The sequence below is a fragment of the Chiloscyllium plagiosum genome, unplaced genomic scaffold, assembly GCF_037043375.1.
Source record: "Chiloscyllium plagiosum isolate Xiang-an unplaced genomic scaffold, Cpla_swu_hap1 HiC_scaffold_43, whole genome shotgun sequence".
NCBI classification, from domain to species: domain Eukaryota; kingdom Metazoa; phylum Chordata; class Chondrichthyes; order Orectolobiformes; family Hemiscylliidae; genus Chiloscyllium; species Chiloscyllium plagiosum.
In genome coordinates this window covers 8,220,416-8,248,216 of record NW_028270181.1, presented here as the reverse complement: position 1 = coordinate 8,248,216, position 27,801 = coordinate 8,220,416, and the positions used below count along the sequence as shown (strand labels likewise).

Genomic DNA, 27,801 nt, shown 5'->3' with positions numbered 1-27,801 from the left:
GAAAATGAAAATAAGAGATCTAAGAGCAGAGCATTTAGGAATACATAATATAATCAAGCAGAGTCAGTGTAGCTTCAGAAAAAGGAAAATCCTGCCTGACAGATTTATTAAAATTCTTTAAAGAGGTAACAAGCAGAATGAATAAAGGAATCCGATAATATATCACACATAAGGTTACCTAATAAGATCCAATGTGCTTGGGTCGGTATATTAGCATTAATAGAGGATTAGCTAACTAATAGCAGATTGAAGGTTGGGATAAAGGGGATATTTTCAGGATGGCAAACTGCAAATCGGGGTGTGCCATAAGGATCACTGCTAGGGCCACGATTACTCACAAATGTATTGATAACTTGGGTGAGGGAAGTGAATGTACTGTCAAAAAGTTTACAGATGACACAAAAATAGATTTAAGGCAAGTGAAAATTATGCTATATAAGGAAATAGACAGGTTAAGTGAGTCAGCAGATGGAATATAATGTGGGAACATATTAGGTTATGCACTTTGGCAGGAAGAATAGAGGAGCTGAATATTATTTAAAGACTGTGGGATCAAGGGTAATAGGGGAAAAGGCAAAGAAGTGAAGTTAAGGATTATCAGAACGCCTACAATCTCATTGGGTGATATAGCAGACTATATGAGCTGAAACATCAACTTAGAACATAGAATATAGAACATTACGGCACAGTACATGCCCTTCAGCCCTTGATGTTGTGCCGCCCTGTGAAACCAATCTGAAGTCCATCTAACCTACACTATTCCATTCTCGTCCATATGTCGATCCAATGACGATTTAAATGCCCGTAAAGTTGGTGGGTCTACAACTATTGCAGGTAGTGCTTTCCACACCCCTACTAGTCTCTGAGTAAAGAAGCTACCTCTGACATCTGCCCTACATCTATCACCCTCCATTTAAAGCTATACCCCCTCGAGCTAGCCATCACCATCCTAGGAAAAAGGCCCTTGCTGTCCACCCAATCTAACTCTCTGATTATCTTATATGTCTCAATTAAGTCACTGCTCAACCTCCTTCTCTCTAACTTCTACACTTACGTTGTAAGGGTTTCAGTGGAAGAGGCAGCAAGTCTGAGAGAAAAGACGCATCAAGGACATGATTTATTCACACATAGTCAACAAAGGATTTGAATCCAAATAAGACTTGAAGTATACTGGGGCATCTTTATTGAAGTGGTATGATTACAGTGACTAAAATTAAGGGATTATTTTCAAAACAGAATACTAAACATTATTGTATTTGGTCATTCAGTGTCTTACATGCACGACAAAGTAGTCAATTTTCATTAATACTACAAAACTAACTGGCTATGTTTCACTACAAAAAACAAGCAATGATTCGTTTTTGCTTTTTATGAAGTATACACAAATCAAAAAGCTTTTCAAAGCATGGGTAGAATGTTGAGGCCGCTCCCAAGATCCATTATTCTGTGTCAATCACGATTGGCCCTCCAGTGAGGAGATGGTCCCTGAGGTGGTCTCTTTCCTCTGGCTCGGTGGATCTGCGCATCCTCCTTCGGCATCCCTGGGAGCAGCGTGACTTGGTGTCCTGGGCCCCGCACACCAGGACTCGGCAGTGCAGGTACACTTTCTACAGAGTGAGGAGACCAAGCATCAGTGGCCAGTTGCAGCCTCCATTCTAAACCCAATCCTCAGAGCAGATTTTACACTTGAGGACTCCCCCTCGCACAAAGGCTCAGTCAGTGGCTGGGCTGATCAGTGAGACTGGGTGACTGTAGAATCAGTTATACAGGACAGAAAGAGGACATGCAAGCCCATTGTGTCTGTGTTAGAACTTGATGAATAGATGAGAGGGGAGGCCATGACCTAGTGGGACTATTGCTGGACCATTGATCCCGAGACCCAGTTAATGTTCTGGGGACCTGTGTTTGAATCCCACCTTGGCGGATGGTGGAATTTGAATTTTTTTAAAAATCTTGAATTAAGGGACTAATGATGACCATGAATCCATTGTCAATTGTTGGAAAAATCCACCTGATTCAGTGATGTCCTTTAGGGAAGGAAACTGCCATCCTTACCTGTTCTGGCCTACACGTGACTCCAGACCCACAGCAATGTGGTTGACTCTTAATTGTCCTCTGGGATGGGCAATAAGTGCTGACCTAGCCAGCGACTCCCTCATCCTGTAACTGAATTAACTCCCACCTCCATGCCTTTGCTGTTTAATCGTTTTACTGTAAATTCTTCTCTGGGATGTGGGCATTGCTGGTAAGGTCAATATTTGTTCCCATCCCTAATTGCCCTTGAACTGAGTGGCTTGCTTGTCCATTTACAAAGGGTAAACCACATTACTGTGGGTCCGGAACCACACCAGGTAAGGACAACAGATTCTGGCCAGACTAGGTAAATACAACAGATTCTGAGAAAGGATCACTAAACTGAATGGATTAACTCTGCTTTCTCTCTACAGATGCTGCCTGACCCACTGAGCTTTTCCAGCAATTTCTGATATTGTTCTTGACAGTAACATTAACACTATCATTTTTTTAGAATTACCAGATCAGTATCTATCATCCTTTCAGATAGTACCTTCTCTATAGAACAACTCAAAGTGTAAGTTTTTTTTTCCCTTCATATTCTCCTCTGGTTTTGTTTACCTTAAATCTGTTTTCACTGGCTATTGACCCCTGTGTCGCTGCGAACAATTTCTCCTTCTTTATTTTGTCATAATTCCTCATGAATTTTAATACCTCAATCGAGTTTTCTCTTCACCATCTTTGCTCTGAAGAAAACTACGCTAAATTCTTCCATCACTCCACATGACTGAGGTCCCTTATCCCTGTTACCACTCAGTAAATCTCATCTGTACCTCTCTATAAAGCCTTGAGATCATACCTTCAGTGCTCAGAATTGGCCACAATGCTGTCACCATCAGTGTTCTCGTTCTGCATCGATACTTGGGATTGATCCAAGTTGGCTATATTGTTTTCTCTAGCTGGGTGTTTCATGTAGTCTCACATGAAGCAAGGCTCAGCATTAGGAGTACAAGGTCCTACAGACATGACCTAGTTCATAATCCCCATCATAAGAAGCCTCATGGTCAATCTGAACTCTGTCACTGTCAAAATTGTTCTAATTGGAATCATACCCTGATTGCACTCACTGATCAACACTGTAGCTTCCTGTAACTAAAGGCTAACAGGACAAGACGATAGCAGATTCCACAGTCTTCTCCTGTGACCATGTGAATGCGAGAGGTTCTGCACCTTTCTGGTTGAAAAAGGATGTTCATTCTCAACCATCAGTTTAAACTTTCAGGGTGCAGCTTAAGTGCTCACTCTTCCTGTGAAAGAAATTCTCACCTTATTGTCCTTTCCCACAAACTTGAAGACGGGGACATAGAAATGTTTCACTAGATGATCCATGGATGTCTCCTGTTTGACTGTATCATCATTGATGCAGCTGTGAAAGCAGGAACAAAGCATTTATTTAAACTCCATTACATTTTCAAAAGAAACCATCTGGTTGGTTTGAGTTGCTATATTCAGGTTAAAGGCTCATAAAGTCTCATTCACTTTATTCATAGTTTACTGACTAGTGTATTTGATATTAGCTGGGTGTGAAGAATCTGCCCTTGGGGAATGTGGAGTTGGGTTAATTCAGAGAGTTTCTGGGTGAGTTGGTCACTCGACATCCCAAGAGGTGATAGAATTGCTTGTAGAGTTTGTGTTGGAGAATGTGATTGTGGGAGCTACACTTTATCCATAAACAGAAGAGCATTCCTTTGATTGCCCAGAGCTTGCATTAATATGTCACAGTCATGCAGCGAATCAGAATAAATAGGTGCACATTTTGTCCAATTTAGATTTGTCAAGTTACACTGCGGAAAGGAATCCCTTGGTTTTGACTAAAGGGAATGCACCATTTCCCCACAGATCTGATAAAATGTATGTATGAGCCACCTAAAGATCCCATTTAAAATCTACCCCGTAATGGGCCCATCTAATCTCCAAATCAGGAGTTCATTTCCTCCTTTCATCTTATCTCCAATGTTCTCAGGTTTGACTTCCACCCTACTCAAACTCTTAAGTGAAGCTTCCCCTCTCTTGCTCAGTCCATGCTTCCTAACCTTCACCTATTCCCTAATCCTGATAACTGCAAGATGAAAATGTCTGATTGTCAAAGTGTGCCATTTGTTTCTGGACTTTTGTATAATATCCGTATGAAATCAATCCTCTTGAAAACGACTCTGGATCCATCTGCAACTTACCCATCCTTGATGAGGTAGTGCTTCATGATATCATCAGCGTTGACCGAGGGAGTAGCAAAGCAATTCTCTACGAGAGTTTCAAGCCCATCCACATGCATGACAGGCTCGATCCCAAAGTACAGCGAGTCTCGGAGTTTCAGAACTGGAGGCGTCTCCTTGTAAATCTCATCGAAAGCTTTTGATTTGAAGATCTCCAGAGCAAAAGGGAAGAGCCCATGGTTTCTGCCCATGATCTCTAGTAGGGAATTTGCAGGGTTTGGCACATAACCCTCAGACACAGTGTACTGGCAAGGGAACTCGCAGGTGATGGGGATCACCAGCTTACTGGTTCGGATGATAAAGTCCCCATTACTGCCGGGAGTCTGCTTAGGAATACCAGTCAGTGTGTTCCTTGCAATTATCTTGTCACCCACAACCTGGAGGAAAAGGTTCAAAACTGTAACATTAGCTGAATACTTCACAAACATGGAAGAAATGCGGAATTTCGAAACAATAACAGAAATTGTTGGAGGGTCACTGGACTCAAAATGTTAATTCTGCTTTTGTCTCCACGGATGTTGTCAGATTGCAATTTCTGCTTTTGTCAGCCAAATATTTTCCTACCTTACAACCATTCTAGTGCAAACAATTTCCCTCAAGAAGATTGCATCATCGATGGCATTGCTCATGGATTGGAATCCTGACAATGAAATTAATGGATTGCTATGGCATTGCTATGGGTAGTCAATGATCTGGAGCCTAGATTGTGCTGCTTATTATGGGATTTGTGGCTCCCCCAAGGTATTGCTCATAGCTATTGGGGTCCAGAGCACAGATCGTGTTGGAGCTTGGAATTAGTGTAACTTCCCTGGCACTGCATATTGGTAGTTTGGGATATGGAGTACAGATTGTAATGTTTAATGATAGAATTAATGGTTCTCCTCTAGCATTGCCCATGGGGAACCTGGGATCTCAAACACAGGTTGCGCTCTTTAGCTCCGGAATTAGTGGATATCCTGTGGCATTGCTTATCTGAAGTCTGGGATAGGAAGCACAGATTATGTTGTTTATTTATGGATTCCAATTCAAATATTGAGCTGAATGAACAGGGAAGTTTATAACTCCAGCAGACAAGGGCTCTTGCAGTGTAATTATAGTGTCCCTACCTTTGAGCCAGGAGCACAGGTTCAGGTTCCACCTGCTCCAGACATGTGCAATAACATATCTGCACAGATTGGTGAGAAATATTTATAACCCCAGGAAAGGGTCAACCTCAACATAGATGCAGAAAGCCATGGAATCATACAGCATGAAAACAGGTCCTTCAGCCCAATTCGTCCATGCTGATCAGATTTCCTAAACTGAACTAGTCCCATTTGCCTGTGCTTGGCTCACATCCCTCTAAATGTTTCCTATCCATGTATCTGTCCAAATGTCTTTTAAATGTTGTAATTGTACCCAGCTTGTTCCATATACGCACCACCCTCTGTGTGAAAACGTTGCCCCTCAGGTCCCTTTTAAATCTTTCCCCTCTCACCTTAAACCTATGCCCCTCTAGTTTTGACCTCCCCTACACTGGGGAAAAGATCTTGGCTATTCACCCTATCCATGCCCCTCATGATTTTATAAACCTCTGTAAGGTCACCCCGCAGCTTCCTATGCTCTAGAGAAAAAAATGTCCCAGCTTACACAGCCCCTCTTTATAACTCAAACCTTCCAGGATCAGTAACATCCTTGTAGATCTTTTCTGCACCCTTTCCAGTTTAATAACAACCTTCCTACAGCAGGGTGACCAGAATTGTACACAGTGTTCCAAATGTGACCTTACTAATGTCTCACACAGCTGTAACATGACATTCCAACTCCTGTACTCAATGATCTAACCAATGAAGGCAAACGTGCCAGACACCTTCTTCACCACCCTGTCTACCTGTGAAGGAACTACGTACCTACATCCCCAGGTCTCTCTGTTCAACAACACTCCAGAACATTCTATTGAAAAGGATTTAGTTTGTGTTGTTACCTCAATGGCTGTGCCACAGCTCTTCAGATTAAAGTTGATGTTAGCATGAGTCCCATTGGAAAGTGCTTTACATGATGCATTCAGGAGGTAGAGGTCCAAACCCCCGACTAAGTCCTTGGGTACAGCCACTTCAATCAAATCAGACTTGCACTGCACTGGCACTGGCAACGGCAACAGAAAGAGATAACAAGAGAGAAACAAAGCGTAGAATTATGGGGTTATCTTAAAGGATATGAAGAAATGTCTGTATCAACGGAGCTGAGGTGGAGATGGTTGAGAGCATCCAGTTCTTAAGAGTTAGTAATACCAACATTCTGTCCAGGTCCATCCACGTTGACAGTATGGTCAAGAAAGCACACCAATGTCTCTACATCCTCAGGAGGCTAAGGAAATACTGCATGTCCACAATGACTCATTGCCAACTTTGCTAGATGCACCATAGAAAGCATCCTATCTAGATGCATCACAGCTTTGTACAGCAACTGCTCTGCCCAAGACCTCAAGAAGTTACAAAGAGTAGTGAACACAGCTCAGTCCATTAAGAAACCCAGCCTTCCATCCATTTGCTCATCTCCACTTCCTGCTGCCTTGGGAAAGCAGCCAATATCATCAAAGACCCCTCTTCCACGCTCTTCCATTGGGCAGAAGATATAAAAGGTTGGAAACACAAACTTTTGATTCAGATTCAAGAACAGCTTGTTTCCCGCTGTTATCAGCTTAATGAACAGACCTCTCATGCATTAGAATTGATCTTTCTCTGCACCTTGTCAGTAGCTGTAACACAATATTCTGCATTCTATTCTATTACTCAGATATAGCTATGTAAGGTATGATTTGCCTGGATAGCATACAATATACTATTTCTCATTGTATCTTGGCGCATGCGACAGTAATAAAATCAAATCAAAGGACTGAGACAAAGCGAATTATCATGGCTTTTCCCTGCAATGCTCAATAAATTCCCATATTGTATGTAACCTCACTAATGGCTTGTTATACATGCCCTCTGATGTAAGGGAAGTGTCTGGATTTACCTTGACAGGTGTGATTGTCCTCTGACAGCATTAATCCACGTGGGCACTCGCACTGGTAGCTTCCGTCCACCTGCACACAGTTGTGGCTGCAGCCTCCATTACTGCTGTGACAGCCTTCAATATCTGTAAGATCAAACACAACACACCGGTGAGTCGAGGAGAACAGCTTCACAGGGTGGAAGCAACCTGCCTCTGTTTCTCACGCTTGGTCTCCCTCACACGTGGAGCTACAGGTACCACAGCATCCACATCTTGCCAGAAGCTCATCCTGAAAGAAATGGCAACATCCTGTCTGTCTTTCTGTCTCAGTAAAAAGCAGACTGACCACAGCATACTGATATCCATCTAAACTGCGCTGCATATTAAAGGATTTGTGTATCTTCCATGATAATACTCAGAAGTTGTGGCATCTGAAGCACAATTGCGCTGTAGCATGGAATTGGTGGAACCCCTGGCATTGAACATTGGTAGCAATGGTTTACAAGAATGTTTCCCCAAATGAGAGTGTTTGATGATGAGGCAAGTTATGGGTGTTCTCTTTAGCCAGGATTGTGAGGAGGCCTAGACAGAATACATTGGGGAAAACTATTCCCATTGGCAGAAAGACTGAGAAATAGATCTTCAATATATTTGCTTATGGGATGTGGCCACCCCTAACAAGGCCAATATTTATTGCCCAGCCCTAATTGTGGTTGAGGGCAGTTAAAAGCTAAACGCAGTGCTATGGGTCTGGAGTCACATGTAGGCCCAATCTAGGTAAGGAAGGCAGATTTTTTTTCCGTAAAAGGTTCTCCATGGAGCAAATGGACTTAAAGTGATTGACAAATAAATCAGAGGTCAGATGATAATTTGTATTTTTAACAAGGGATTGCTTAGGATCAGGCGCATGCTATCTGAGGAGACAATGGAGGCAGGTTCAATTATGGCTTTCATTGGGCCATTATCTGAAGAGTAAATGTTTGCAAGGCTATAGGGTTGGGGGGTGGAGAAAGGCTGGACTAACTGAGCTCACAGAGAGCTAGCATAGATATGACAGGCTGAATGATCTACACGTGTGCTGTAAATATTTTGTGTAACAGTCAATGTTGCATTTCATATCTGCAACAATCCATGAAGGAGTCAGCCACTGACTGGAAGCTCATGCAATCTTGCAGTGGGTCACTGAGACATTAATAAATGGGAAAGGTTCTGGCAGGACATCAAACAGCAAAGCGGCACAAATCAGAGTCCAATTCTATGCACATGGCGTAAGTACCATGGATGATACCAAGAGCAGTCCTACCTCTGAGAGCCGCAGAACCCATTGTTGCTCCAGGCTGACATATTTCTACAGAGGGAAAAAAGTGAGGACTGCAGATGCTGGAGATCAGGGTCAAAAAGTGTGGCACTGGAAAAGCACAGCCAGTCAGGCATCATCCGAGGAGCAGGAGTGTCGACGTTTCTGGCCTAATCTTACTGCAAAGCCTCTTCCAAGGATGCCCACTTTGAAGAGGTTCTCCTCCTTCCTCCACAAGGGTCTCAGTGAGTCTGTCTCTCTCACTGCATTCCCCAGGTCATCTCCTCTGCCCTGAAGTTCTTCAGGCAATTCCTGATGAAGGGCTTATGCTCGAAACGTTGACTCTCCTGCTCCTTGGGTGCTGCCTGACTGGCTGTGCTTTTCCAGCGTCACACTTCTTGACTCATATTTCTACAGAGACCCAGTTTCCACATGGACAGGTTAAACCTAGCTTCCCACCGCCAGAGGTGTTCTCCCAGCTAGAAGTTCTCACTCACCTTCGCAGGTGGCAGCATTGGTGCCCAGAGACCTTCCAATCCCACACTCACAACGGAAGGAGCCCTGCAGATTGATGCAGGTCTCACTGCAGCCACCATTATTGACCTCACATTCATTGACGTCTGTGAAGGTGAGAAGCCAGAGGGGAAATAACAGTTACACACTACAGACACACAACTTCATAATGTTTCGATCAATCATTGAACATCCAACCAAATTTGTTGTATAAGGACTGAGAGGTTTAATACTTGGTTGAGTGTGCAGAGTGAGAATTGCCCCTCCAGAGTAAAGCAATGTAGGCACGAGGACCAGGAGTAGACCCTTCAGCCCTTCAAGCCTGCTCTGCTGTTCAATATAATCAAAGCTGATCCTCTATTTCATAGAACCCCTACAGTGTGGAAGCAAGCTATTTAGCCCATCAAGTCCACACCAACCCTCTCAAGCGCATCCCATCCGGAGACACCCCCACACTATCCCTGTAATCCTCTGAACACTTAGGGCACGGCTGACTCACCTGACCTGCACATCTTTGGACTGTGGGAGGAAATCAGAGTACCCAGAGGAAACCCACGCAGACACTGGGAGAATGTACAAACTCCACACAGACAGTCGCCCGAGGCTGGAATCAAACTCGGGTCCCTGGCACTGTGAGGTAGCGGTGCTAACCACTGAGCCACTGTGCCACTCCTTATCTCAATGCCAAATTCTCCCCACACCCTTAAAGTCTATAAAGTCTAGCAATTTATCTATCTCTTTTTTTAAAATGTTCAGTTACTTGGCCTCCACATCCTGTTGTGGGAGAGATTTGCACACCTTCGCTACCCTTTCAGTGAAGAAAGTTTTCCTCATCTCAGTCAAAACCCTTTGCAGTATAATTTGCACTAAATATCTTTGTGTGTGGGTACCATCAAGGTCAAAGTGGTCTGGGATGGATGAGGAGAGACATGTTTCTAGTCGAACAAGAAGAGCCTTGTTGCATTGATGTGAAACTAAAGTCATAGAGTCATTGAGATGTACAGCATGGAAACAGACACCTCGGTCCAATTCGTCCATGCCGAACAGATGTCCTACCATAACCTAGTCCCATTTGCCAGCACTTGGCCCATATCCCTCTAAGCCCTTCTTATTCATATACCCATCCAGATGCCTTTTAAATGTTGCAATTGTACCAGCCTCCACTACTTCCTCTGGCAGCTCATTCCATACATGCACTGTGAGAAAAAGTTGCCCCTTAGGTTCCTTTTAAATATTTCCATTCTCACCTTAAACTTGTGCTCTCTAGTTCTGGACTCCCCCACATGGGAAAAGACCTTGTTCATTTACTCAATCCATGTCCTTCATGATTTTATAAACATGTGTAAGGTCACCCCTGAGCCCCTGACACTCCAGGGAAAACAGCCCCAGCCTATTCAGCCTCTCCCTATAGCTCAAACTCTCCAACCCTGGCAACATTGTTGTAAATCCTTTCTGAACCCTTCCAAGTTTCACAACATTCTTCCTATAGGAGGAAGACCAGAATTGCATGCAATATTCCAAAGTGACCTAACCAATGTCCTGTACAGCCGCAACTTGACCTCCCAACTCCTATACTCAATGCTCTGGCTCAGCTCTGACTAATAATGGCTAGCATACCAAACACCTTCTTCCCTATTCGATTTACCTGTGGCTCCACTTGCAAGGAACTATGAGCCTGCACTCCAAATGTGTATTAACTGGAACTATTTACAGTTGGTAGGAGTATCACGCGCGTTACTACGGAGATAGTCAGGAGCACTTGAACCTCAGGTCTGTCTTCTAAAAAATGCTGAAACGATACAGGATGGTCCATTTTGGACTGAGATGAGGAAAACTTTCTTCACTGAAAGGGTAGCGAAGCTGTGTAACTCTCTCCCACAACAGGATGTGGAGGCCAAGTAACTGAACATATTTTTTTAAAAAAAGAGATAGATAAATTGCTAGACTTTATAGACGTTAAGGGTGTGGGGATAATTTGGCATTGAGGTAAGGAGTGGCACGGTAAGCACCACTGACCTTCACACTACCCCACGGCCAATCTGATTATTCTGTGCATGCCATTTTCCTGCCTGTCACCGTTAACCCTTGACCCGTTCCAATCAGATGTCTACCCAGTCCTGCCTTGAATATAGCCAATGAACCAGCCTCCACTCCCCAATGGGGCAGAGAATTTAAATCACTAAAGACTGCTCTGGGAGAAGAAATTCCTCCTCATCTCTGTCTTAAATGGATGATCCCTTTTTTTGAAACTGTGCCACCTAGTTCTGTGTTCCCCAAAAGAAGAAACATTCTCACAGTTTCTGGAAGGTTGCTGAGCTCTAAGCTGCACCCTTTGAAGAGTTGGAGATGAAGTCAAAGATGTTCGCACATTGCAGTTGATTGACTTCGATTAGAATATCGAGTATCTGAACTGCCCATCTCAAATTTCCCTAGATACTCATAGAGTCAAAGAGAGGTACAGCATAGAATCTGACCCTTCGGTCCAACCCGTCTGTGCTGACCAGATATCCCAACCCAGTCTAGTCCCATTTGCCAGCACTTGGCCTATATCCCTCTAAACCTTCCTCGTCATATACCAATCCAGATGCCTTTTCAATGTTGTAACTGTACCAGCCTCCATCACTGCCTCCAGGTGCAATCAGTTCACTCTGTCTGTTTGTCTGTACAGTATTCGATTCTTTATAATAATTAAATAAAATCAACTTCACATACTCAAAAGAATAATGCCAAAACTGAATAAAGCCTGCCCATATTAATTAATGACACATGCTTATGGCTCATGACTTAGCTGTAAGTCATGAGGTTCTGAGTTAAACTCCCGCCCCAGAGGCTATTGGAACAAACATCAAAGCTGATGGGCCCCAGTGGCTTACTGAGGGAGTGCTGCACTGTGAGAAGTGGAACTTTTTAGATGAGACACTAACCTGAGGTGCCATCTGTCCTTTTGGATAGTTGTTCAAAAAGGTACAGGAGGACTTGCGTAGCGTCCCTGGGCAGTAGTTATCCCTTAACCAGCATGGCTGATGGCAGATTATTGGGCCACTGTGGCATTGCAGTTTGTGGGAGCTTCCTGTGCACACTTTGGCTGCCATGTTTCCTACAACTATGACTACCCTTCAAAAGTATTTCATTGCAGAGTGCTTTGGGATGCCCTGTGGTTGTGACAGGCACTATACAAAAGTAGGTTCATTTCTCACCATACATATTAATGTACAGATGTTACCATGTTTAATGCTCTTAAACAAAATTTAAGCCGTTCCTCGGCATTGATAAATCCACATATACACTTAGCTTATAAATTCCTATTGTCTGGAATTACAATTTCCAAAGTTGGTTTGGTGGTGCTCAGGCAGTCCATTTGGTGCATCTAGCTCATCCTTCCAAAGAAATGAATTAAAATTATTTTAAATGACCGTGATATCTGCACATTTGATGCATATTATGAAAGCAAGATGTTATTCCCAAGTTCCTAATGCCCCTCAGGACGGTGCAGTTGCTGAAGCATTTTTGCAATGTAAGAAATTGAGCAGTCTGTGCACAGTAGGATCCCACAAACAGCATTGCGCTATTGGCCAGTGCAGGTTCTATTTAAGGGGGAGCCAGAGTAGCATGAGAAGAGAGATGCACTTGTAGATGAAGCTCAATGGGAGCTAGTTTGGAAGGAGCATCCTGCATAGGAAGTCGGGCTGAACGGCCTGGTTCAGTGCTGTGAGTTTCACGTGGTGTTGTAAACTCAACATTGTCACATCTAGAAATTCCCACCTTCCCTCTCTCTCCCTGAATAGCAGCTCCCAGGCTGATGGTTTCAAACACACCACAACAAAAGAATTATTAACCCACCCTTCAATAAATTCAACCTGGATGGAAGAACATTTAACTCTCGCTGTTTTTCAGCTTACACCAACGGATCCACACTCTGCTATTTGCCTCCCGTGAGAACAGTCCTTTGGAACTCCTTACCCAGGCATGTCTGGGCATCTGGGCCCAGGACGGTACCAGCAGGACATTGGCATTCACCTTCACCAACACAGTGCCCCTCACAATCCGCGATATCACAAATGTCATAGAAATCTGTGAATGACAAAATTCCTGGTCAGTGGGAGGTGGCAACCTCACAGCACGAGAGAGTTCCAGTATGACCAACAGACCATCCTATTGTGAACAGAGGCACAGGGACATCAAATGGAAATCTAAAGAATAACAGCAGAAGTGACGGTTTATGAAGTGATGTTGGAATTGGGGCTGTGCACATGCCTTTTGTTTTCATAGAATCCCTACAGTGTGGAAGCAGGCCATTCGGCCCATCGAGTCACACTGACCTTCTGAAGAGCATCCCACTTAATCCCTATAACCTTGCGTTTCCCATGGCTGATCCACCCAGCCTGCACATCCTGGGACACTATGGGTAATTTAGCATGGCCTATCCACCCTAACCTGCACATCGTTGGACTGTGGGAGGATACCAAGGCACTCAGAGGTAACCCATACAGCCACGGGAAGAATGTGCAAACTCCACACAGACTCCACACAAACTCCACACCTGAAGGTGGAATCAAACCTGGGTCCCTGGCGCTGTGAGGCAGCAGTGCCAACCACTCGGCCACCATGCTACCCAATGGCTTACAATCTGATGTCCCCACTTTGCAATGCCAGCAGTGATCAATCAGCTGAGCGGCTGTGGGTCTGGGCTGGGCTCAGTGAAATTCCCAGCAAAATGCTGCTCTTCTATCAGTTAAATTGAGTGAGGGTGGGAACATGGCCTGGTGAGTGCACAAACTAAAAATTTATGGCATCAAATCAAACAGTCAAGGGACACAGCAAGTGGCATGTCCACCGAGTGCTTAGAACATAGAACAGTACAGCACAGGAACAGGCCCTTCGGCCCACAATATTGTGCTGAACATTATGCCAAATGAAACTGATCCCTTTTGCTTGCCCTTGATCTATAACCCTCCATTCCTTGCATATTCATGTGCTTATCTAAATGCATCTTGCTACATGCAAGTGATTCCCTTTATTACCAGATGATCGTTTCCACTAGTTGGTGAGCTGGAAACCAGAGGATCCAACTTTAAGATAATTCCCAAAAGGATTGGGGGAAATGAGGAGAGTTGACTTGGCATAGCCAGTTTGGATCTTTAAAACTCTTTTGCAGGATTTTATCAAGGCTCCAATTTCTTGTCCATCCCTAACTACCCTTGAGTAAGAGACGGTGAGCCACCCTGGTGAAGCACAGCAGCCCCTCTGCGGTAGGTAGCTATTATAATCTGGAATGTACTGCCTGGAACAGATTCAAGGGGCGCTTTCAAAAGAGGATTGGATGCTGACACTTGGTAACACAGAAACTGAACATTGGTGAAAAAATAGACATGCTGAATAAGAGTTATGGTCGATAAATATCAGGACAGATGCAAGAGACACTCTAACACCACCACCTGCAAGTTCCCCTCCAAGCCACTCACCATCCTGACTTGGTCGTTGGATCAAAATCCTGGAATTTCCTACCTAATGGCAATGTGGGTCAACCCACAGCAAGTGGACTGCAGCGATTCAAGAAGACAGCCTACCACCACCTTCTCAAGGGCGAATCGGGATGGGCTATCAATGCTGGCCCAGCCAGCGACACCCAAGTCCCACAAATGCATTTTTAATGATGCCAAATTTCAAAGGGAGCAGCATTTTGTAAGGAAAGGGAGTTAATTAGTTGGCAAGACCAAGCAGACCCAACTTGCCAACCAATCAGCACCTTTTCCTCATGCAGTATGAATTAGCGTCAAAGAGTCATGTAGCAGGGAAACAGAACCTTCGGTCCAACTCATCCGTGCCGACCAGACATCCAAATCTGATCTAGATCCAATTACCATCATTTAGTACATATCCCTCTAAACCCTTCCTACTCATGTCCCCGCCCAGTGCCTTTTAAATGTTGCAATTGTTGAAAAATGCGGTGCTGGAAAAACACAGCAGGCCAGGCAGCATCCGAGGAGCAGGAGAATCGACGTTTCGGGCATAAGCCCTTCTTCAGGAAACATGATCTTGCATCGGTCCTGATGAGTGCATGACAAAAAAGCTTCATCAGCATGTTTTTTTTCTCCGAATTTGTACATGTATTTGAAAAAGAAATATTTGCAGAGCTCCAGAGAAAGAGCAGGGGAATAAGATTAATTGGATAATTCTTGCACTGGATCTGGCACAGGCTCAGTGGAACAAATGGCCTCCTTCTGTGCCCTGCAATTATATAGTTTTCTAATCTGACCTGATGTTGAGACTGTCAGGTGATGTGCTACTCTCAATACAGAATACCTACTAATAAAATGTGACGGGAGTGTGTTACATGAAGCAAGTGTGACTCTTGCAGCTGGTGTTCACTCTAGGCAAGATTTCCAGTAAATTCTAATCAATAAACAGCAGACCTCCTGGTGTTACTGCTAGAGCACAACTTTGGGCTATTGTCAACAAAACCTGACAGGGTAAGCACAGGAAATAAGTGTGACACTTCCGGGAAATAGATACAATGAACATTTGAAAAAACAATGATACGGTACATTTCCTTTGGGTTGTGTCAGAATGATGAATGAATTCACTGGAAGGGAAGATAAATATATCTGAAGCATAAATCTAATTAAAATAGGACGTGAAGTAGGATGAGGGGTCTTGTGTGGAGCATGTGACCTTTTCTTAAACTCTTTCAAGAGACATGGGTTGCTTGGATTTGTTGTCGATCCCTAACTGCTTGGAGGGTAGTTAAGAGTTAACCACATTGCTGTGGATACACATAGGCCAGACTGTGGAAGGGTGACAGACTAATGGAAATCAGTCAACCAGATGGGCTTTTACAGTTGCTATTATGCCAGCTCTTTATTCCAGATTATTCACCATTTGACGGTATTTCATGCCCCCAAACCATTATCCTGCTGGTTGGGGATTATTGATCCAGTGCATTATCACCTCACAACTACCAGCCTCTGTATCCATGCCATAAATTCTGTGCAGTATTAATTGTACAAAAGGAGAGATATCCGGGAGGAAAGTGATAACGATAGCAGAATTAAATTCAAGAAACACTTTTGCAGTTCAAAGGTTAAGTTGCAGTGAGGCTTGTAATGGAAGATTCATAAATAGATTAAAAAATTCACATTGCTTTTCACCAAGGAAAAGGACATGGATGATGGTAAGATTAAGGAGGGGTATATTGATAATCTAGGTACATGTTGATATTAAGAAGGAGGAGGTTATGGACGTCTTGAAAAACATTAAGGCAGCTAAATTCTCAGGTCCTGATGGGATCTATCCCAGGATACTGAACAAGGCAACAGGGGAGATTGCTGGGACCTTGACAGAGATCTTTGCGTCCTCTTTCACCACAGGTGAGGTTCCAGAGGACTAGAGAATAGCCAATCGGATAATTCAGGAAATTATAGAACAGTGACCCTTACATCATTGGTTGGAAAATCACTGGAGATTATTCTTAGGGATAGGATTCACTCGCATCTGGAAAATGTTGACTAACCTTTACTAGAGTTAGTCAGCATGGCTTTGCGCGTGAGAGGTCTTGTCTCACAAACGTAATTGGGTTTTTTGAGGAGGTGATGAAGATGATAGATGAGGGCAGGACAGTGGATGTGTCTATATAGACCTTACCAAAATATTTGACAAAGTCCCTCATGGTAGGTTGATCCAGAAGATTAAGTCACATGAGATCCATGGTGAATTGTTAAGTTGGATACAAAATTGGCTTGGTCATAAAAGACAGGAGGTAGTTCAGGAGGTGTGTTTTTCTGCCTGGGGTCAGTGACCAGTGGTGTTCCTCAAGGATCAGTACTGGGACCTTTGTTTGCAATAAATACGAATAATTTAGATAAAAATGTAGCTGATGTGCTTAGTAGGTTTTCAGATGACATGAAAATTGGTGGAGTTGAAGGTAGTGAGGAAGATTGTTAGTGGATACAGCAGGATATCATTCAGATGGAAAGTTGGGCTGAGTAATGACACATGGAGTTTAATCTGAACAAAAGTGAGTTGATGCATTTTAGGAGGTCAAATGCAAGAGCAAAGTAAGCAGAAAAAGCATGTTTGCTCAGAGCATTGATATACAGAGGAATCTTGAGGTGCAAGTCCATAGCTCCCTGAAAGCAGCAACACAAGTGGAGAAGGTGGTAAAGAAGGTGTACGGCATGTTCGCCTTCATTGATCTTGGCACTGAGTATGAGAGTTGGCAAGTCATGTTGTAGCTGTATAAAACATTAGTTAGGCCACATTTGGAGTATTATGTGCAGTTCTGGTCACCACATTATAGGAAGGATGTGGGGGCAGTGGAGAGGGTTCAGAAGAGGTTTACCAGGATGTGGCCTGGATTGGAGTGTATTAGCTATAAGGAGAGGTTGGATGAACTTGGATTGTCTTCTTAGTGAGGGAGGCTGAGGGGCGACCTGATAGAAGTGTATAAAATTATGAGAAACATGTATAGAGTGGGTAGTTAGAGTCTTGTTCCCAGGGTGGAAATGTCAAATACTAAAGGGCATAGGTTTAAGGTGAGAGGGAGAAAGTTTAAGGGAGATGTGTGAGGTACGTTTTTTACTCAGAAGATGGTAGGCGCCTGGAACACGCTGCCAGGGAAGGTGATAGAAGCAGATACAGTTGCAATGTTTAAATTGCATTTAGACAGCCATTGAACAGGCAGGGAATAGAGGGATATGGACCGTATGGAGGTGGGATTAGTTTAGAATGGCATCATGGTCAGCATAGATATGGTGGGCCGAAGGACCTATTCCTATACTGTTTTGTGTTCTAACATTTGGAACAGGGAAGATAAATGCATGGAACAGAGAGGGAGCTGAGAATAAAGGACTGAGTGGGCTACAAATGAAAAAAAAAGCACAAGGGATGTTATGAAATTATGTTATGAACAGCATGGGAACATCCTAGAAAAGATAGCTACTAAACATCCAGACCAAATGTCCTGGAGAGGTGAGGCACAGGTGAATTCTATTTCTTACTTTAAGTTTGGCCAGTGATTTAATGGACATTCAGTAATATTGTCCCAACTCTGGACCAGGAGAACCCAGGATGAAATCCCATCACACCTAGAGGTGTGTAATAATATCTCTGAAAAGATTAATTAGGAATATACAGGAATTATTGATCTATTGAAGGAGGGACTGGCGCATTGACAGAGACCAGCATTAAAGCTGAGATATAACTCACACTGACCGAATGAACAAATTTCCAATAAAAGACAGCGGTGTTTTGGTAATGTCATTGGTCCAGTAATCCCAAGACCCAGACCAATGGTCTTGGCACCAGGGTTCAAATCCTCAAGATAGTAATCAGAGAAATTGAAATTTAATTTATCAATCTGGAATATAAACCTAGTTTCAATTATGTTAACCATGAAACTTCCATCAATTGCTGTAAAAAAGCTATCTGTTCACTAATGTCCTTTATGGAAGGAAATCTACTATCCTTACCCTGTCTGGGCTACATGTGACTCCAGACCCATGGTGATGTGATTGACTGTTAACCTCCAGCTGCAGGGACCCTCACAAGTCTCTCAGTTCAAGGACATTTCGGGTCAAGCAATGAATGCGGGCTCTCCACCAATGTCACAAAAGAGTAAAAAAATTAAAATGGATTTGGAATGCATCTGTCATTGTTCAAATTTGATATTAATTGGCACTAAAGCTGCCGATTAACTGAGGAAAGTGCCCCAGGGTGGGGATTGTTGCAGTCGGAGCTGTTTGATGTACCTGCTGGTGGCAAAATTCAGGCAGGGGTTTGATTGGCAGGATTGGCATTACCTTGGCAAGCAGAAGAGAAAGTAAAAGACCCAGAAGCATTGAGTACTTACGTCCGCAGTAGACATGGAAACAGACGCTAGGCTTGGGCAGCCGATAGACGTAGTAACCCTTCGGGCAAGCCTTCACATCCACCATGGTGCTCCACAGGCAGCAGTTGTCATTGAAACTGGCACATGCCTGTATCGAGACGATGCCGTCGGATGGCATGGGGTGACTGCCGTTCAGCCAGATGGGCGCGTGAGTGCCACACAGGTTCTCCTGGATGCAGAAGGTAGGCATGGCATCGCCCGCCATCCCAATGAAGCGGTACCACTCTCCATCCATGTTATTGTCGCACATGGGCGTCCCATGCGAGGTGTTAATGTGGTGCTCTGTGTTGCGCCAAGGCTCATTCAAGCTGATGTAGGCAGAGCAAGGATCCACCACTGCCAATGGGAAAGACTAACATCATTCCACAGCACTCCACTGACACATAATTTCATTGCCATTGTAGAGTCTACCCCTTTCCAACTGCACTTCAGAATTTGACTTACCGAAATGGGCTTTTGTATGCGTGCCTTGTCTTAAGAATCATAGAATCCCTACAGTGTCGGAACAGGCCATTTGGTCCAACAAGTCCACACGGACCCTTCGAAGAGTAACCCACCCTGACTCATTCCCCTATCCTATTACTCTAGATTTCCCTTGACTAATGCACCTAGCCCATACATCCCTAAACACAATGGGGCAATTTAGCATGGCCAATTCACCTAACCTGCACATCTTTGGACCGTGGGAAGAAACTGGAGCACCCTTCATCTTTTGGGACTCCATATGCTGTGTGTACACAAGATGGCAACTCTGCCTGATGGTTGCAATGAGGGTCCAAGCCACTCATATAGAAATCGTTTGATTCACTATAAAGTTTGCTTCATATCTTATCATGTGCTTTGCTGCTTTAACTAAATTAACCCACAGAGTTAATCAATTCCCGACAAGCAATTGATTTTTAGACCATTACCATTCACACGGCAATGTGTCATCCATTTGTATTGAGAATTCTAAATAGTCAGTTACTCACCAGCCGAACGTCAGTAAAATCTTCAGCCCACAACCGTAGGAGACAAGAGATGGAGAAAAGAACAGGGGAGGATTAGAAATCTAAAAGCAAAAAGCAGGGCAAAGGAAGGTTTGAGTCCAGCAGTTTGAGAGAGTGAAGCGGGAGGTGGAGAGAGAGAGAGATGAGTGAAACCCTGGAATACTGATCAAGAAGAGAACGATACTGAGTGCCCAGGGAGAGTGCAAAGGATTAGACAGGACCAGGAGGCTCCAGTACCATCACAAACAATACCACTGGTGGAACAGCTCCCTTAAGCAAAGGAGATGGTTTTGCGGAACATGTGAACACTGTTTGAATCATGCAAATAGAATTGTCTTTGATTTATTCCTGAACACATCTACACCAAGAACTAACAGGACTCACTCTGCTGTATGTGTGCCACCAGATTAGATTCAGATGGAAGGTACAAAACTGAAATTTATGAAAGAAAAACATGCATTTTATGCAGCACTTTTCATTGCTTCTAATTGCTCCCGTGTGTCTCAGAGACAAAGTAATACCTTGAACACAAATTGAAAGTGCTGGAGAAACTCAGCAGGTCTAGCAGCAGAGAGAACAATAAAGTTCATGTTTTGAATTCAGTGACCCTTCAATATTTAATATTTTCAAACATATTAAATGGGAGCAGGCCATTCAGCCCAACAGGTCCACACGAACCCTCCAAAGAGTGTCCCACCCAGACACACCATTTCCCTGGGCCAATCCAACTTACCTGTATATCTCCCGACTGTGGGAGGAAACCAGAGTACTCAAAAGAAACCCACACAGACAGAGGGAGAATGTGCAAACTCTGCACAGTTAGCTGCCCAAGGATCCAATGGAACCCAGGTCCCTGGCGCTGTGAGGCAGCAGCACTGAACACTGAGCCATTGTGTCAATTTGACAAACAATAACAAGATGATCAAGCAGTTAAACTATTTTGCTTTCTATAGGTTGAGGGTAAGTGTTCGTCAAGAGAGAACTTGATCTTCAAGCTATAGATCATTTATGTCTTTTTGTTCAAATTAGTTTCATATACAATGCAAATTAGCAGCACTTTTGCCAGTTTGACATTCCCTGAGATTTACACTGAATTGTCATTACCTACAGCACTGAGCAGGGGCTAAGTAAGCTCAATTGACACCAGAGTGACACCAACAGGACTCTCCTTCTCAACCCCTCCCTGAGCCTAAGGCATGGTAACTCTCAGATTAAACCACCGCCCCAGTCATCCCTCTCTCTCTAATAAGATGGAGGTGTCGTCTGTAAGAAATCTGTAGTGTCGTGACAGAAGCTGGGGGTGCCCTGTACAATGGGTTTCAAAATGCATTTGACGTAGCCAGAGAGAGAGAGAGAGACACACTCTCCTACGTACTCACACACCCTCCCTCACACACAAGCTCTCTCTCATACGCACACACATACACTCCTTGCACTCACACCAATCCATGCACCCTCTCACACATACCCCATCACACTTAGACACACGCACACTTAACCAAGCTTACACACACACACATATATATACACACACACTCTGTCACGTGAACTCACACCCACACGCACACATTCACATGCACACTCAATCTGTCACTCCTACATGTGCACACATATAAGCTTATGGGGTGAATTTGTTTTTGCAGAATTACGTTTTATTTTGCTCAAAAACTCCATGAACCTATGTAAGACTGTGTAAAACCAGACAGAGGGTTTGTCAGTCTGACAGAGCATTGGGACACAGACAGACTTCACACCAATTGTTTAAAAAGCCAAGCTATCTTGGGAATGTAAATTAAAAGAAGTCCTGAGATTTATATATCAAAGAACAGAAACCAGCATATCCCATTATAAAAGATGAAAGTTTTAATCTGAGATTGTTTACTGTATCACATCTCCATGACGTTGGACACCTTTGGCTATAAATCTGTGAGCATGATCTTAGCCTCCACAACCACCTGATGAAAGAGCAGCGCTTCAAAAGCTAGTGCTTCCAAATGCTGTAAACCTGTTGGACTGTAACTTGGTGTTGTGTGATTTTTAATTATCTCTCATGAGAGACCAGTCTCATGGTCCGGTTAGACTAAGGCAACTTCACCATTTTACCTGAAGCTCAACTCAGAGATGAAAGATTGCTGCTGTAAAGCCAAGTTGATATCTAGTATGCAAGATTGACTTGAGCACCTTGAACATTTACTTAAAGTGGGATCATATATGGGTGGCACAGTGGCTCAGTGGTTAGCACTGCTGCCTCACAGTGCCAGAGACCTGGGTTCAATTCCCGCCTCAGGCGAATGACTGTGTGGAGTTTGCACATTCTCCCCGTGTCTGCATGGGTTTCCTCCGGGTGCTCCGGTTTCCTCCCACAGTCCAAAAATGTGCAGGTAAGGTGAATTGACCATGCTAAATTGCCAGTAGTGTTAGGTGCAGGGGTAAATGTAGGGGAATGGGTCTGGTTGGTGTGGACTTGTTGGGCCGAAGGACTTGTTGGGCCGAAGGGCCTGTTTCCACACTGTAAGTAATCTAATCATTTACCATCTCATGCCCAACACCCACTTTCGGCAATTGTTCGCAATTGGAGGCTCAAAAGCAAAATGCTGGGAATCCGGAATAAAAAAACCTCAGGATGCTGGGACTGCCCTATGATGAGAAATTGGCCCTGTCATTCTCTAGATTTGTGAAGAAGGAGAGGTGATCTGATTGAAATCTATAAAACATTTGAAGTGAGTAGGGAACCAAAGGCACAATTTAAAAAGAAAGGCCTAAGACATAGGCCTGAGATAAGTGAGAAATTGCTTACTCGGAGGACCGTGGCCCTTTGAAATTCTCTAAGACAGGCGGCTGTGGATGGAAAGATTGATAGATTTCTGATGACCACTGGTTAAAGTGTAATGAGGAAAGCTTGGGTAAAAGGTGTTAAAGTGTTTCATCAGCCGTAATCATATGAAACAGACAGGCAGGAGGCTGGAAGAACACAGCAGGCCAGGCAGCATCAGGAGGTGCAGAAGTCGATGTTTCAGCTGTGTTCTTCCAGCTTCCTGCCTGTCTACTTTGGATTCCAGCATCTGCAAGTTTCTCTTTTGTCTCTAATCATATGGAATGACGGAGCAGGCTGGAGGGGGTGATTGGCTTACTCCTGTTCCTATGTTAAACAAAAAATGCTGGATAATCTCACAATGTCAGGCAGCATACGTGCAGAGAAACCAGGTTCACATTTCAGATTGAGATCCTTTCATCGGGAGGCTGTTCTGATGAAAGTTCATCGACCTGAAACACTAACACTGTTTCTCTTCATAAATACTGTCTGACCCATTCAGCATTTCCAGCACCTCTTTTGTTTTTATTTAGAAAACGGAGCATCTCATTGTGCCATACTGTTATGCGACAAAGGATTGCCAGACAGCTATTAACAAACTTGAGAGAGCTTAATGTAATGACATTTTTAACTGAACATGTTCACGAGGACAGTAATAAAACAGAGCTTACTGGAAAAGCTCAACAGGTCTGGAAGCATCTGTAGAGAGAAATCAGAGTTAATATTTCAGGTCCGGTGACTCTTTCAGTAATAAAGCAGAATTGATTAAAGGGGGAGTGAAAAATTAAACAAGCCAAATCCCAGAAGTTAGTCAAACTGTAAACAAAGATGAAGGAAATTGAAAGTTCCCAGAAAGGATGGTGAAATAGCCAGATGATTAAATAATGCACACAGGATAAATGACAATATATAACTCTAATGGAGGTCAATCATACATTAGATAAATATCAAAAACAACTCGTTAATTCAGGGAGAACGTCTCAAACTCAAAGGACAGGAAACTTCTGGAAGAGGATAAACGTAATTGGGGCAAGAGCACGGGACTTATATTAAAATAACACCTTTCAGCATGTTCTAAATAGCTTCATAATCAATTGTGCAGAGCAAGACCCCAAAAACCACAATGAAATGCAGTCAGGGGTGTTCCTCTCTCTGACAATGTTGGTTCAGGAGTAAACATTGGTCAGGAGTCTGCTGGCGACTATGACATCAACCCAAGGTGGAATTTCACACCCAACTAGCAGCAGGCTGACAGTGTAACACCCACCCCTCCCACTGCCAAAGTTATTGCAACAAAGGGTCAACTAGATTTCAAAAGCAAGCATCGGGGGGTAGCACTTGAAGGTGAGGGTGATACCAACTGAAACATCAAATCAGTTGTAAGACACTCACTAAAAGTGCAGACTTTGCATTCTCTGCTGTTCAGCTACGGTAAATGGATCTGAAAGAATGGATAGATGATCAGACAAATACAGGTTTCTTGGCCGCATAGTCCTCAAGTGTTAGAGCAATTCAAGGCTGTCTGTACTTTGCAATTGAAAGAATACCTTCTGTACTGGTGTCAAAAACACTACAGCTCAAACAACATCAGTAAGTTTTAAGCTTCTGCTCTAAATCCAAATGCAGTTTGCTCTCAAGTAGCACTCATTACCACTCGGCTCTTCCTGGTCACTCAAAAGGTTGATATCGCTCAGCTTTTGAAACAGGCATCAGTGAGAATATCTCCACTGTGACTTACCAAAGGAAACTGAGGTTCGGACCCCAGCAGAGAGAGCCAAGCTCAGCAGGATCAAGGGTAACATTTTCTTCAGCTCTGGTGTTTGTGACTCTGATCCTCCCTGAAGTTTCAAGAAAAGACTGCTCCTTCTAAAATCTGTCGGAGGGGTTTTATCTCTTGGATAGTTTCTTTATCCGGCCACAGGAAGGAGGGGTTGGATGTGTAGCTTCAGCCTTGGCCTGGGTCGTTTTCAAGGATGATTTGCTGAGAAGCCCCTTCTGATAGGGATGCTATTTTCACCCATCCTCCTATTGTCTTCAATTTTATTTATTTTTTTGCTTGCAAGTTCCCGGCTATCTCATCCCACAGAGAACAAGATAGGAGGCCATGACCATTTCCACGTTCCTGTCCATCGACTCAGTTCTGGCCATTATATTTCCTGTCCTCTCTCTATGACCGGATAATCTCTACAGAAAGCATCATGTGGCAACGATGATATGCCGGGCAGTTGGTTCCCTTTTAGCACAGGTTGGGACTTTTGTAAACAAGGATAAGGTCAACCACGACTAACAGGAATGTTTGTCCTGACAGTTTCTGGAATTCTCTTTTTAAGAGTTGTTTTTGGATATTGGGTTCTGTTGTTTCATTATTACAAAAGACTCAGATACAAGTGCTCATCGGACACGTGTGTGTGACAGTGGGAGGGCTTCAGGGGAAATTGCATGAGAACAGATCAAAACACTGTGTCTGGTAATTGATATTATCATCTAGAAGGACAAGGGCAGCAAATACATTGGAACACCATGTTCCCCGCCAACCTACACACCCATCACCATCCTTTCAGTAAGGTTTGGTCAAAATCCTGGAACTCCTTCCCCTACAACATTGTAGATCTATCTACAGCACATAGACAGCAACCAAATCCTTTTCTGAGATGTCTGAAACGTCAATGCGACTGGTCACAGTTGTAGTTTGTGGTTTTTCTTCCAGATAAAGGGAAGAAGGTTTTCATATCAATCCTTTTCACAACCCCAAGATGCCTCAAAGCACTGTACCACCAATTTATTTCACAACTGAAATGTAGTCATTGCTTGGAAACAAATTACATTCCAACCTGACAGAACAGTTTCGATATCCTTTCTTACATTCGTGATACCAGCACTGAAACAGCCTCAGCTGGAGTGTCATTGACTACAGTGGTCCTCCGTTCTCCTACAAAGGTGAAAGATTTCTCCTACTTTCACTTGTAAATCACTTCCATTTGATCCACTTATTTTATTTTAGTTCATTCATGGGCTATGGGCATCACTGGCTGGGCCAGCATTTATGGTCCATCTCTAATTGCCCTTGGGAAGGTGATGGTGAGCTGCCTTCTTGAATCACTAAATCAGGTGCTGTAGGTAGACTCTCAATGCCGTTAGTGAGGGAAAATCAGGACTTTGACTCAGTGACAGTGAAGGAACAGCGATATATTTCCAAGTCAGGATGATGAGTGGCTTGGAGGGGAACTTGCAGGTGGTGGTGTTCCCATGTATCTGCTGCCCTTGTCCTTCTAGATAGTATTGAGCACTAGAAACATTTCTACATACCTCCTTGCAGCCTTTCCTAATGTTAAACGCTCCTATAAAATCAGCTTTTCCTCTTGTATGTTCTAATTAAAACACTGCTGATATTTTCCATCTTTCATGATGTTTGTATTCCCTCTAACCCAGTAATTTTCCAATAATCATTTGATATGCCCTCCTTAATGCCTCAACACCCTACAATTAGCCTAAAAATGTGCACAATTCTCCAACTGTGGTCGAGATTAGATCCCCTACAGTATGGAAACAGGCCCTTCGGCCCAACAAGTCCACACCGACCCTCTGAAGAGTAACCCATTCAGATCCATTCCCCCACCCTATATTTATCCCTTCCTGAAGAAGGGCTCATGCCCGAAGCGTCGATTCTCCTGCTCCTTGGATGCTGCCTGACCTGCTGCGCTTTTCCAGCAACACATTCTCAGCTCATATCATAGAATCCCTAAAGTGTGGAAGCATACACACTTTGGAATTAATACCTTCTGCAGGAGTGGAATTCTTGGTTGCACTCCCTTTGCTTAAAATATCTTGCTCTAACATCTACTTTTAAAATGTATTATTTTTTTTTGTAGAGTGCGGATGTCACTGGCTGGTCAGCATTTATTGCCCGTCCCTACTAGGACAGCCAATCTAATTTTAAGTTAATACCGGACCCTATTGTCCGTGGCAGTTGGTACAAGCTGATATACATTTAGCTACTCAATCAGCCCACGTGCTGCCAATCTATGATGGCTTAGACCAATTCGAACATGAGAAATAGAGGCACCAGAAAGCCATATCTTCCTCTTGAGCTCCACCATTTAACAAGAGCCTGACTGATGGGTCACAAGAGGCCAAGTGGTATTATTACAGGACTGTTCATCCAGGGACCCAGGGAATGTTCTGGGGACCTAGGGTTCGAATGCCACAATGGCAAAAGGTGGAATTTGAATTCGATAAATATCTGGAATTAAGAATCCATTGTCAACTGTCAGAAAAATCCATGTGACCACTAAAGTTCTTTCGGGAAGGAAACGGTCATCCTTACCTGGTCTGGCCTACCTATGACTCCAGACCCACAGCGACGTGGTTGACTCTCAACTGCCCTCTAGGCAATGAGGGATGGGCAATAAATGCTGCCCAGCCAGTGACATCCTCATCCGGTTAAAGAACAGAAAAGAGGAAAGCAAGGCTGAAGACACTTTCTGATCAACCTCCCTACTTTTAACAAGGCCTTGTGTGCTGTAAGATAGATTGCATGCTTCCTCCTTTTGTGTGTAATATACTTTGATGTTCTTTTGTTAAAAGTACATTGGCAGAATGAATATGTTCAGTGGCTGACCATGACAGTAAATGAAGTTTTGTAAAAAATGTGCAGTCTATCAAGCCAGGCTTCAGCTTGGGATCTGATTTGTTCAGTATTACCATCAGCTGGGATCAGAAAGTGGGGGCTCTTTGCAATACTAAAATTCATATTTAGAGTGCTAGAGTCATAGAGATGTACAGCACGGAAACAGACCCTTGGTCCAACTTGTCCATGCTGACCTGATATCCCAACCCAATCTAGTCCCACCTGCCAGCACCCGGCCCATATCCCTCCAAACCCTTCCTATTCATATACCCATCCAGGTGCCTTTTAAATGTTGCAATTGTACCAGCCTTCACCACTTCCTCTGGTAAGAGGGATCAGAACAATAACATGAGCTTTTATTTTTTTCTTTCTTCTCTTTTCTTTTTGTGACAAACACTGCCCTTCACATCAAAGG

The 27,801-nt window shown here is 43.6% G+C and overlaps 1 protein-coding gene across 2 annotated transcripts; it reads right to left on the bottom strand.

Moving 5' to 3' along the window:
* Positions 1 to 1,160: 1,160 nt before the first annotated feature.
* oit3 (oncoprotein induced transcript 3) lies at positions 1,161 to 24,649 on the bottom strand. Of its 2 annotated transcripts, none has more exons than XM_043679119.2 (9): positions 24,498 to 24,649; positions 18,920 to 19,294; positions 13,033 to 13,143; positions 9,057 to 9,179; positions 7,284 to 7,406; positions 6,250 to 6,410; positions 4,248 to 4,663; positions 3,340 to 3,439; positions 1,161 to 1,607 (listed from the first exon to the last, which is right to left on the bottom strand). In XM_043679119.2, exons 1-9 carry the CDS (start codon positions 24,559 to 24,561, stop codon positions 1,440 to 1,442), a joined length of 1,641 nt encoding a protein of 546 aa, XP_043535054.1. In that variant the 5' UTR covers positions 24,562 to 24,649; the 3' UTR covers positions 1,161 to 1,439. The 2 variants fall into 2 exon arrangements, with proteins under 2 accessions (XP_043535054.1, XP_087838399.1); XM_087982273.1 differs by lacking the exon at positions 24,498 to 24,649 and adding an exon at positions 23,431 to 23,473.
* Positions 24,650 to 27,801: the final 3,152 nt, after the last annotated feature.

Excerpts from the sequence above, each read along its gene's own strand:
- oit3 (XM_043679119.2), bottom strand. The coding sequence starts at position 24,561 with ATGTTACCCTTGATCCTGCTGAGCTTGGCTCTCTCTGCTGGGGTCCGA. Across the intron at positions 13,144-18,919 it reads TTTCCATGTCTACTGCGGAC|ATTTCTATGACATTTGTGAT; the intron begins GTAAGTACTCAA and ends TGTCATTCACAG. Across the intron at positions 1,608-3,339 it reads TTGTGGGAAAGGACAATAAG|AAAGTGTACCTGCACTGCCG; the intron begins GTGAGAATTTCT and ends CTCACTCTGTAG.